The sequence below is a fragment of the Dromaius novaehollandiae genome, chromosome 10 (genome assembly GCF_036370855.1).
Source record: "Dromaius novaehollandiae isolate bDroNov1 chromosome 10, bDroNov1.hap1, whole genome shotgun sequence".
NCBI lineage: Eukaryota > Metazoa > Chordata > Aves > Casuariiformes > Dromaiidae > Dromaius > Dromaius novaehollandiae.
Window position 1 is genome coordinate 4,351,456 of NC_088107.1, and position 12,756 is coordinate 4,364,211.

General features: G+C 43.6%; 1 protein-coding gene across 3 annotated transcripts in view; it reads left to right on the plus strand.

Moving 5' to 3' along the window:
- ADAMTS17 (ADAM metallopeptidase with thrombospondin type 1 motif 17) overlaps positions 1–12,756 on the plus strand; it is a 201,787-nt gene that overhangs the window by 114,172 nt on the left and 74,859 nt on the right. For all 3 annotated transcript variants that reach the window (XM_064517899.1, XM_064517900.1, XM_064517901.1), the window contains exons 12-14: positions 582–727; positions 5,663–5,829; positions 11,268–11,395. In XM_064517899.1, coding sequence (XP_064373969.1) covers positions 582–727; positions 5,663–5,829; positions 11,268–11,395 — 441 coding nt within the window. The remainder of the gene's footprint in view (positions 1–581; positions 728–5,662; positions 5,830–11,267; positions 11,396–12,756) is intronic.

Below are 12,756 nucleotides of genomic sequence, written 5' to 3' on the forward strand. Positions count from 1 at the left end.
TTTAAATATATGTTTTTCTATCTACAGGAGTCCTTGTGATTCTTTTATAAGACTGCTTTGCAGTGCTTACTGTATTGTATCCTAGATAGAGCAAAAGAGTGGGCCAAGTTTGCTGCTTGGTCAGGAGCCAGTGCAACCTATTGGAATCAAAGGTTGCTTGGGGCTTTAGCCAAGTTAGGGCCAAAATACCTCAATGATTTTATGCACTCTGGGAATACTGCTGACAAAGATATTGCTTTGGAGTGTAATTTCTTGGACTCAGTTTCTACAAAGAGTGTAGTTTTAAGTCTTAGCCCTTATATAATTATCTGTATTATAGAGCAAGGGACTCAATTCTGTGCCTTTTTTTTTTAATGACTGAACTCCCTTCAGGAGTTGGTTGAGGGTGACACTCAAATTTCTACATTCCACCTCCTCCCTTTCTCCTCCTCCCACCTCCATCTCACAGAAACCTTAAATCTCCAGAAACTTAGGTATATGCTTGTTGTAATCTCTGAGACATCCTCTTAACTCTGCCTGGGCAGGACTGTGTGCAAGATCAGGGCTTCTTTCCAGCCTATGTTAACACAATTGCATTTCAGTGGTGCCGAGCTGGGGAGTGTGTCAGTAAAACTCCCATCCCCGAGCATGTTGACGGAGACTGGAGCATGTGGAGCCAGTGGAGCATGTGCAGCCGGACCTGTGGCACAGGAGTGCGATTTAGACAGCGGAAATGCGACAATCCCCCGTAAGTCTTCACATCCTGCTGATTTCTTTTTGCATGTAGCACTTAGACAGAACTCGCTGCAGGAGTACAGGAAAGAAATGGGCAGCAGAGCAGTGCAGAGGACATGGGAGACATGGTGTTCACCAGCAGCAAGGACCAGAACATAATCCTGGACTGACTTAGGGAGCAAAGCAGGTGCTGTGGAAGTGGCTTGATGGGCTACCATTGGAAGTGGCCCATTGCAGTGATTCAAACATAGATTAAACAGAATTAAAGACATGTAGCTTGGCAGAAGAGTGATGCTGTGTTTCCTCTCCAGCAGAGCAGTAAATGAGAAGGGGCTGAGCTGGACCTACAGACCAAACTGAGCCAATACATCTTACACATCAGTTTTGCAGGCAGTGCTGGCTGTGGGCTTGGGAAGTAATAGATTGGCTGACAGCGATCATAACAAGACATAGCTGTGTTGGTAAAGCAGCTTCCGATACTCTGTACATTGGGGTTGTGCTGCATAAGAAAAGGAAAGTATTCCTGCACACAGAGGGGTGCATAGATTCTTACGCTGCAGTGCGTGTCTTTCGGCGCCTGCACAGTGACTGTAAATAAGCCTGTGCTCTCTGCTTAGGCTTGACTTTTTCCTGATTCAGGAAGAAACATAAGCGATGTTGTCTCCCACGTGCCATCCTTCATTCCTCAGATCGTCTGAGACACACCTGGAACTCCTTTTTTCTTGCAGGAGGACTGAACAAGTTACCATTGTAGCCATTTAAATGACTACCCCTATTTGTGTGCATTGTAACTTCTGAGATGAATGAGGATGCTCACAATCCTGACAGCAGCAGTCCAAGTTCTGCATCTCTCTCACTTTATTCATATTTAAAGTTTTCTTCACAGACAAAGCACAGGAATCTTTGTTTAATAGAGGCTGAGATTCTGGCAAGCAACATAGTCACTCTAAAGAAGTGCCCAGGTGGTGGATGGGCACACACTGGCTGGGTGTGTGTATTCATGCGAAAGGGGTATTTTTGTTTATTCCTCTTCTTAAATAAGGCTGAGCTGCAACTGCATGTCTGCAATATCTAGGCTTGATTTTTGCCAGCTTCTTTCTTACTGAACAAGGGACTCAGCTGGTTTCTTTGCTGTCAGCTACAAAAAAGTCTCTTTTAACCACAGTGTTGACCAAACCTAAATCCATTTGTTGTCGTTCCTTAAATTATAGGAAATGCTGCCTCCAAGATTGCACACTGGTTTTAAAATTCTCTAGCTCATATACATTCCTGGCTGGGGAGACACACGTGATCTTCTTTTGCTTCATATTCCTGGCTTCAGCCCATTTTTTCTGCAGCTGGTTTATTCACTGTCCAAAAATACTGGCTAAGGGATTTATCTTTCATTTTATATATATTTGGTCTTGGGATTTTTTTCTTTACTGGAATCTGTACTCCTGCCAGCTGACTTTTGAGCCTTTGGGACTATCAGTATTTCTAAATCAGTCGCTTCACTGTTTGATTTGGTTTTTCCTCTCTGTAATTTCTGTGAGTGTTTGCATGCATTTCCTCCAAATGGTTGTAAGGCAGTGTGTTAGCCAGTTCACACGTGCAGATTTTGAGTTGTGCTGCCTTATGTTCTTGTCTAGGTTTTGGGCTATCATTATACAGAAGTATGGAAGAGGAAACCACTGGCTTAAACAGAACATCAGAATGAGATCCCCACCCCTTTTCTAGTCCCCTCATGTCATGTAAAAAGGTTGGGGTGGTTTAAAGGAGCTTTAGTAACTTCTGTTCCATTAGTGGGTGGATTCTCTTGGCACAAATATGGTGGAAGATAACTGTGAAGTTGTCTACGAGGAACTCCCTCACAGTCGCTGTTACAGGGGAGTGTCAAGATGGGCTTGAATTTTACTGTTTGTTGGAAATCCCAGGCATTGCTAGAGCCCATAATGTGCAGGGCTTGGGAGCTGGGATTTTAGAGATCTTATCAGCTCCAAGAGCATGGTGGTTAAAGCCCTTTTGGCCCTACCTTTCTCTTGGCTGTGAGATCTTTTGCAGAATCTGATAGAGATGTTGCCCAAAGTCTCGGTCTCAGCATGTGGAGAGGCAGAAGGGTCACAGCGATGAAGCCACGCAAATGGTAAGAAGCAGGGAAAGGAAGGCATGCAAGCGAGTGCCAGGTAACCATTTGCAGAGGACCAGAGAGTGTGACTGTCCTTGTTTTTCTTCATCTTGCTTGACAAAAACCTTCAGTATCCTATACAAACATGGTGAGAAGCCTGTAATACTGAAATACTAGTCAGAGGTTAGTTAAGTAAAACATGAATGTCAAGAATTTTGCATTCTCTACCCAAAGAGGAACAGAGCAGAACATAATCAGCATGGCAGAACTGTGTCCTGCCCATTCCTCTGACTGTCTCGCTTTGCCTGTTGATCTGCTTGTTCCTGAACCCCTTGAATAGGCACTGTAGAGTCTAGTAGTGTTTGACTAGACTCAGTCCAACTGAAAACAGCGAGGTACTGCCAGTAAAGCATGATACTGTTGGATAGATGGATGCTGAGGTGGGAAGGTCTTGTTGGGCATACAATTTTTGTTGGATTACTGTGATTAGAAACAGTAGATCCTCCAGATCTGTGCAATGCTCTGTTGCTTTGTGGCTGATGAGATGAGTGCATCCAGCTCTTTAATTTTGGGAGACACTGCATCAGGAGGATGTGATTCATTTTATTCCTTAATTAGAAAGGGAAGACAGGTCAGGCAGCTGAACAGCCAAGCAGAGGAGCACAGGCCAAAAGGCACCAAGTTCCTACAGCTCCCACTGATTGGGAGTTGCGGCTGGTCAGGAAGTCTCTGTCTGCTGAAGGATTTGGCTATGACTTTATTGTTACCAGTGACCATTATTACCAATAAGGAGAGTTGCTAGCTTCCAGTCTGTATTGGCAAACTCATAGAAAAGTCCTCACGTGTTAATGACATTTTAAGATTAAAGCCAAAGAACTGTTGATGAAAACACGGTAAATAGTAGTCCTGCTGTATGTCATGTTCCATGGTGATACCCACCTGTCCAAAGAGCTCTCTGTGTCTCGTTGGGTATTCTGACCAACTTTGTCTTTTGCTTTCTCTTGTGTGCACACACACAGAATCACTTATGCTCTGTGTCTCTCTTACTTTGTGGTAGCCGAAGAGATGGTGCTGAAACAAAATGCATGTATTTGATGTGTTTATGTGAGTACAGAGTTCATGTGGAAAAAAGTCTGCATCATGTTTCTAGTCACCCGGACTGCGCATCTGTGTCATCCAGTCTAAAGCAGCAGACACAATCCTCCCAGAAGACTTCTGCATCAGTCTCAGCACATCTGCTGCTGCTTACGTGTCCATGGCAGAGAAGAGGTGTTAGCAGTGCAAGCAGGCATTTGTTCAGGCTGTTCCTCTGGTGACCCTCTGTGATGTTACAGTATCATTGGAGATTAGCATTTCCATTTTAAAAAGAACCCTGTTTTTCTAGGATTTATGCAGCTACTGTAAAAATTGGATTAGGCTGAAATTTGACATAAAACTCTCCTCTGCAGAATCAAATGCTTCTGTTGCACCGAATACAGAACTCATGACGTCCAGCACAGCTAGCAGAGCAAAGGCCCGGTCCTACAGCCGCCGTGTAAATGAACAGGCAACTGTTACTGAGACCACTGACACAAGTTAATGATATGCAATCAGGCCTGTACATTCTAATTAGCTGAGTGATATAACCTGATGTTTACTGCTCTTCTGGGAGGAGAGGAGAAGACGACTTTGGAATAAACTTCCATGCTGCTAAAAAGTGGAATTTGGCTGCAGTTGCTTTTTTATGGCCATCTGTTAAAGAAAAGTAAGAACATGACTTTATCAGTCTCTGCTGATTACAGCTGGAGAGATGGGTATATGATACGTTCAGGAAAGTATCACCAAGTATCTGAAGAAATTGTAATTTGTTAACAATGGCTGAGTCTTCTGCTTGCTTGGGCTTTTTGTTTATAGTTTGTTTTGGGTTTTTTTTTCCAAAGAAACAAAACACAGGCTATTGTCGAGAGTTTTAGTTTTTCTTCTTCTCTGGGGAGGAATAAACAAGAATAAATAGATTGTGCAGATGCTTAATCCTGATGTTGAATTAGTGGCCTTTCCTGCATGTTTCAAAAACAAATTTATAAAATGGCATGGTTTTCATGGATGGAGATTATCTGCTGCACAGATCTGGTTTCTGGACATGCTACCCAGGGTACAGGTTGTAGGTACTTTTGTATTATTTTAATTTTGGACTATTGAAAACAGAACCATAGAGGATTGCGCGCTGAAAAGGCGTTTGCTGTGTCTCCATTTTTAAGGGTGCTTGAGGCAGGGAGTAAAGCAAACAGTTGGAAGGGAATGGTGACACATTCCAGACTGTCTGCTTGCCTCTGCCTCGGGTGCGTGGTGTGATCCTGATCAGAGTGATACAACCACGGTGCTCTTAGGTTCCTCCTTAAAAATATAAATACTTAATTTTGATATTTGTGATACAACCACAAATTAACTTGCATACTGCCTGACAGTGGCAAATATATTAAGTAGTTAGCCTTTACATGTCATGTTTAATGCACCTTCCAAACCTAATTTAGGCTTCTAAGAAAGTTGTTTAATGCCCACAGGTGAATAGCATGTTGGATTACCTCTTACCTGCAGTGTGCCTATTTATCGATCTGTCTATGGGACACTACAAAAGAACATGCTTTTCAACTGTTCCAGAGAGCCCATTATAGGCGTAGCCTATAGCTTGAATTATTTTCTGTCAGAGGCACTGAAAGCAGAATTTGATCTCCAGAAAGGAACTTCAGAAGGGAACGATCCTGCCTGAAATTTCATGAGTTGCCTCTGACAGGGGAACCTAAGCGAAGAAATGCCTGTTAGTAGCCGTGCTATTCCTGCTGACCCTGCTTTGCCTTTCTGTGGTAGCCCGGGGCCAGGTGGGAAGAACTGCCGGGGAGCCAGTGTGGAACACACCGTGTGCGAGAACTTGCCCTGCCCTAAAGGTGTGCCAAGCTTCAGGGACCAACAGTGCCAGGCCCATGACAGATACACCAACAAGAAAAAAAGCCTCCTGACAGCTGTCATCATTGATGGTAAGTTTTTTCAGCTTCTTCTGTAATTCCTTGCTGTTCTTTCACTGCACCTTCTCAGCCCATCTTGATTTAGTCTGCAAGACCATTTGTCAGTGTGAAGGCTACAGTATGTTCCCCTTAGCCAGATATGAAAGGTGAGTTACTTGTTCTTGTTGCTGCCCTGCCTTTTAGCCTTTTTAACAGAAAATGCTGAGCTGTCAGTTTTTAGACATCTTTGTGTAGTACTGGAGGAGTAGGGAGCTGAACTAGATTACCAATCCGAACAGGCAGGTTTGGAGTTTTAACATGAGAAAGTTCAAATCAATTTGGGACTGAAAACAAGAAGAAGGATTCCCTGGGGACGTTTTTTGTGAGTCTTCTGTGGGCGTTTCAGCATGATTGCCTATCCTACTTCCATTCCTTTAATGCTTCCTTTGCTGGATATTGCCATTCACCTACTATTCAACCAGATGATGAGGGGACATGAAAAGGGATCGTAATAATGTCCTTTCTGTACAGACAAACATCTTTCACTTCACTCTGCTGAAAAACAGCTGGTTTTGTCTGATTATCTTAAAGACATGCTTGAACAGAGAAGGGTGATGTTGGAACTAACACCAGAACACCAGGCAGTGGATGTGAGCCTTTCCCATGGCAGCACTGACAGGTTAGGTTTTACACCAGGACAAGCATACAGACAGCATTCCAGTTCCTGCAGCAAACCCTCTCCGTGGTTTATTGACAAGCCCTGGGAAAAAGGCTGTTTTCGTTCGTTGTTCACTTCTGCTGACTTCCCAAATAGTTTTGCCGGGTGAGTGCACAATGCAGAGATACTTCCCTGACTCATCTTGGAAGAAACAGAACCAGAAGGCTGCAGGTGAGCAGCAAGGACAAGTTACAAGGGCCCTGACCTTCTGTTACTGCCATCTTAGCTTCCTACTTATCAGAGACAATAGAAACAAAACTTAAACCAGGTCTTCAGCACTTGCAGCGTTAGAGACATGTCCTAGAGGAAACACATTGTCAGACTTCCTGAACTGGGACATAGGGCAGAGATCCCTTTTAGGCATGTCCCTCTCTATGAGCACAAAGTGTTTCTTCTGCTGCACTCCCCTGGCTACAATAATTTGGTTCTCATATTCTTGTCATTGAGTGTCTATTTTTGTACTTCTCATCTTAATTCCCCCACAAGCCCTTGTAGCATAACCATGAGAGTCCTTTGGAGAGACTTGAACCAGTCCTTCAGTATCCATCTATTCCTTTCCTTCTGCTGCAAGTACAAAATATTCCTGTCCTTGACCACTCTGTGCTTAGGTGCCATATGGTTTTTTGTGTCCACGCGTGTAACTCTCTGAGATGGGTTTTACTGTGCAGGGTTGCACTCAGATTGCCAGATGTGAGTCTTCCATTACTTGAAAGAGTGCTAGAAGCATGTCCTTCCATGTGCACTTGTTACCTTGGTCCACATCCAAAAAGGTATTTAGGTGCTTGAACACCTTCAAGCATCTCTGTCTTCTTGAAATACTGGGTTGTTTAGGAATGTTAAGTCGCTAGCAGATGGTGGTCCCATCAGCTACATGTTCTGCTCACGTTTCTAAGCTTGCTCCAAAAATTTTAGCGTCCTACAGAATGACACTTCTCATTCATGTCCCTCATCTATACAGCTGATTCTTTCAAACTGCAGAATGACTCCTTCATGTCTGCCTTTTCCTAATCCATGCATTTTATTACCATACTCCCTTACACACAGAGCTCCATGTTGCTAGTGCATTCACACCCCGTCCATGCAGTTGCAGCTCTGTAGAGGCCATATATTCCAACAGCCAAATGCTTTTCTGCCCATAAAACCTCCGAAGTCTAGTTTGTACATCATTTTCAGAGAACTTGTTCAGGTTTGCAATGCTTCCTGAGATAATGGCCCAGCTGAGAGTGGTCTAGCTGGTGGCTGGTAAACCACACCTAGCACACATGGCATTTGGCCCTGTCATTGGCCTCCTACTCATGTCCAGGTGCTTTATCAAAGAGAAGAGGACTGCTATCACATGGTGGTCCACAAGGAGCTGCTACATAACACTAGGAATGTTGGGCTGACTTGGCCCGAACAATATATACAATATTGTAGGGAAACAATAACCATTTTTATATAAGGAAGTCATGCCTCATAAATCTGCTAGAGAACATCAGCCCACACTTGAATGAAAGTGATTCAGCCGATACCATCAAAAGCTTGTAAAGAAACTAAGCTATCATAGGATAAAAAGGAAGGTCATGCGGTAGATTAATATCTGGCTAAAGGATAGGAAACAAAGGATAGGAATAAATTACCACTTTTCACAATGGGAAGAGATTATCAGGGAATCCCTGTGGGTCTGTGCAGGACCTCTGCTGTTTGGCATATTCATGAGTGACGTGAAAAAGAAGTGAATAGTGAGATGGTGATGTTAGACAATATTCAACATCATTAGCTTCATCAAAACTAAAACTGGTGACAAGAATTTGCAAAAGGGTTTCACCAGAGTGAATAACTAAAAAGAAAAAGATAAAAATGTTGATATGTTCAAAATAAAGCACATGGGTAAAAACAAATTGGGCTGTACATACACAGGGATATATCTATTAATACTCAGGTCAGACATCTTAGAGTCATTATGGTTAGATCTCTGTAAGCACCAGTGAAGCTCTGTAATTGTCAGGGCAGGGACAATCTTAGAAATTATTAGGAAAGAAGTAGAGAATAAACAGGAAATATCCATATGCCACTGTATAAATCCTATATCTCCACCTTTCCACATTGGTAACCTAGCAGAGCGGCTCAGGACAGGGAGGGAACAACAACAGCAAATGCCATCCCAGACTACGCTGGACACATCCCAGTTCATCCCAGCTGGCATTTTTGCTTCCTTTGGGTGCCAGATATGGTTCAGCTCAGAGCATTAAGCTGAGAGCAGAGTCTGACTTCAAAGGAAAATGTTTCTTACTGAATCCCTGGGGTCTCCCTTGCAGCAAAGCCTGACTCCCACTTAGTGGGTGTTCCCTGGGTGCCAGGAGGTTCTGTGAGCTCTTTGCAGTTCTTAGAGTTTTCTTGAATAGGTGTGTTATCTATCATAGAAGCAGCCTTCATCCAAAAGCCTGCCAGACACTTGCAAAGCCCTTCTCAAGAAATCAAAACAACAACTTGTTTTCAAGAATAATCAAATCCTCTGAAATTGCAGCTCAGCATTTCTCAGTGATTCCTGAATAAAAAGGTTTTGTTATTATGGCTCCTTTGGAGATAGGCAGCTCTTGTGCTTCGCTGACAACTTCACTGAAATCTATCATAACTGCCTCATTCATAAAAAGGGCTGCAGACGTGATTTGTAAATTCCTCTCAGAACACTACAGGGAGAGTATACTTTCCTTTTTTTAAAAAAAGAAAAAATCTGCCTTTTACTTGCAGGAATCTTGTTCCCAGTGGTGGAGTAATCACCAGGGCTCTCCCAAGAGGACAAAGACTTCTGCTGGGCAATATTAGCAGAGTACCATTTTGGAAGTTTAACCCTTTGATGCCAAGCCTTGAACCGATGTTTTTTTTCTCTCACCTTATGGTTGCAGGTGCCATAACAATCTGGCTTCCACAGAGGCCAGTGGCCTAGCTATTTAAATTGTTTCCCAGCTAGTGATCCAGACAACACAGTCATTCCAAGAAAACTGCCTTTTTCCTGACTTTGTAGTGTGGTTTCAGTTACAGAAAATTCTCCCAATTTTCTTTTTTTGGTGGAGAGAGATGCCATTTTGTGGCCACCTGAGGACTGACCAAGCTGTCACTAAAAGATAATAGCCAACATTGTTCCTGATTTCGAGCAAAGCCTCACTCACCTGAGCCATGTCATCTCAGTTTCCAAGACTGCCGCGTGGGATGTGGTCAGACTAACCAGCTCCAACTCTTCATGTCCATAGTTGGCTTTTGATGCTCAGTAGAGAGTAAACTTAGGGCTGTAAATTAGCAACTTCTCATGCCTGGTTGCAGAGCAGGCAGCCAGGCGTTCTTCACAGCTGCAGAAAGAAAGGCTGTTTAGAGGTGGTCAGCCTAGCGGTCTCCTGCGCAAGCTCCTCTTTCAACAGCTTTCCCAGCTTCTCCTGCCAAATGAAATCAAAATCCAATCTCTGAGAATTTGCTTTGCATCAGACAAAAGGCAGGGAGTTTGAACCTCCACAGGATGTGCCTGTAGTTTCTCTCTCAAGCAGGATGGGCAGAGGGCAGCTCAGTTTTGCACCCCAGTGTCAATGTTTTTTTAAGCATGTTGGAGTACCCACACAATGTTCTCTAGTTCCTTTTTGCAGCACATCTAAGCACCACGGTCAGAAAAAATAGACACAGACCCAAACCAGCCTTGAGCTAATCTACACTGTGCTTGAGCTCTGCTTACATGTGTTAATGCGCTGGGAGCTCGTTGCAGGTTTTTGATTACACTGGGAACTTAGACTTGGGCCTGTGTCACTTAGTCTAATGTACTGGCAAACCTTCCTTCTTCTGTCTGATGAGTAGCTGACTATGCAGAACAAAACATGTTTCCATTTGACTGTCTATAGGCTCTTCCCTGGATGAGGTCTGTGAGTAGCAGAGAGTCAGCTCCAAAGGAAAAATGTTACATCGCCTAAGTATCTGTTACTTAAGCAGATGGCAAATGCAGTCTGCGAACCCCGACATCTGCTGTATGCTGCCAGTTAATGACACAAATCTTTGAAAAAGCTTTTTTACTTAACTCCTTCTCTAGCTAAACCCAATAGTTGGTCTTCCAAAGTGAAGACCTAAATATATAACATTGTGCTTGCCACTACTGTGGGTGAAAAATGCAAATTTTCTCTATCAAAGTATTTCAGATGAATTTGGGAGTGCTTTCTTCAGATATCCCAGCTGCCTAGTTTGTTGGCAGAAATGTTCATAGGACCACAAATACCAGTTTAAGGAAACAGTAGGTAATGTGTATGCAAAAACATTTCAAATTTATATGCACAAGTGTTCTTACTGGCAACCTGATGCAAGCAGTTAATTCAGTCCATCAGGAGCAGAAGTGGACTGGAGAATCTGTTTGTCCTTCTAAAATCACTTGATGTAGCCTGAATTTTGCCTGAGATGCTCACACAGTCTAATAACCTGGTCGTTCAAGCCAGGATGCTGAATGTTCCCTGTAACAAACACCTTCCATTCACAAGCAGGTAGAAAGAAGTGTACTGACTGAATGGGGCTTTTGTGTCTTAAAAGACCAAGCTCATCAATTTAACCCTTTGAATATAGATACAACAAAGTGGGGAAATGACAGGCCTAAACTGAAATTCTCATGTTCCCTCAAAGATCCGAATGTCAATAGATGCCGTTGTACACCCATTTACGCAATGACTGCATTACATTGCTCGGTTGCCATTGCCTCAAGCACCTGAGCTGCTCCTCAAGGAAGTTGCTTGTGTGTTTCTTTTTCCAGATAAGCCGTGTGAACTCTTCTGCTCTCCGCTGGGGAAGGATTCCCCTGTGCTGGTGACAGACAGAGTCCTCGATGGTACTCCATGTGGGCCTTACGAGACTGACCTCTGTGTACATGGCAAGTGCCAGGTGGAGTAACTTTCTCTTATTTCAAGTGATGTATAGTATGGGGTGACTGTGTATGTCCTAAAAGAACAGGCATCCGTGTGGGTGGCTGGGAGGCTGTCCCAGAGGTGAGAGGGCAGCCCTGTTTTGCAAGACCCATTGCAAGGACCCCACAGCTCTTTCCTGATGTTAGAATTGTGATAAATGCCCAAGGTATGAGATTATCACTGAACAGCTGGGAATGTCCAGTGATCACAGTCAGTTGTGTGTCATCATCAAATGGTTTGGGAAGGGAGTGGAAATCTGGCTTGCTTAACTGCTCCATTTTGGCTACTAGAGGAATCACTGGGAGAATGCTGATGCTGCAAACTGGATTATAAATTGTTGGTAGCCTGTTGTAAGTGTCTTATTATCAGCATCATGGTGCTTTTCAGCTCTATCTGGGACCTGTCTAGATATACTGAGGACATTTTTCATTACCAGTTGCTTTTTGGCTCCTGGAGCTGCATGAGCCAGTAGCTTCCCCTATATAGCCTTACATCTGTGTAATTTTGTTACCTGTATTATTAGATAATGCCAAGGTGAGTTACTGTTAGGGCCCATCAGAAGTGTTTGAAAGGCCTGTTTCCCTTGCAGTAAGGAAGAGGTTCCCTTCCTCCCCAAAACTTCATGATAAACCTCCAAGCAATAGGGAATGTAGGTTTAGAGGAGGAAATCCTGCAACCTGGAGCACAGCCTAAACCAGTTTTCTTTTGCCTTTCATCTGCACTGTCCTGTGCTCAGCTCACAGAGAGAGCAAACCAGGGGGAGCATAGGGCAGGCTTCCTTCTGCTGTACAGCAAGAGCTGGTTGTTCCTGCATGGACTAGCCAAGCCTGAACATGCTCATTTCCTTTCGTCTCTGGTCAAACAAGTAGACCCCTACTAACTATGAATTTAGGGTGTTGGGAAAGGGAAGGAAGAGAAGAAAATGTTTAAATAAAGATCGTAAAGAACAAGGAGGCAGTTAGGATGGATGTTGCTAGCAGTGTGTAGCAGTTGTATTCAAGGCCTTTGTCAGGGCAGACACTTAGTGGCTTTTCTCTCTCTGGTCCATGCAACATGTGTTCAAAATCTGCTCCACGCGCATTAGTGATGTGAAAGAAGTTTGAGTCAGCTGCTATAACCTTGCCAGTGCTGGATTCTACCTGGAAGTTCTTTCTCTAAGTTTTTCCTAGTCTAGTTTTTTATCTCATGCTACGAGTTCCTCTTTTCCCTATTACCCAGCCTATTGTATCCGCCAGAACAGCTTTCTAGCATCGCCTAGACCTCATCATAACTACATTGGAGACGTGCTAGTTTGCCTCAAGGGGCACAAGGCACACCATCTGTCATCTAGTGAGCAGT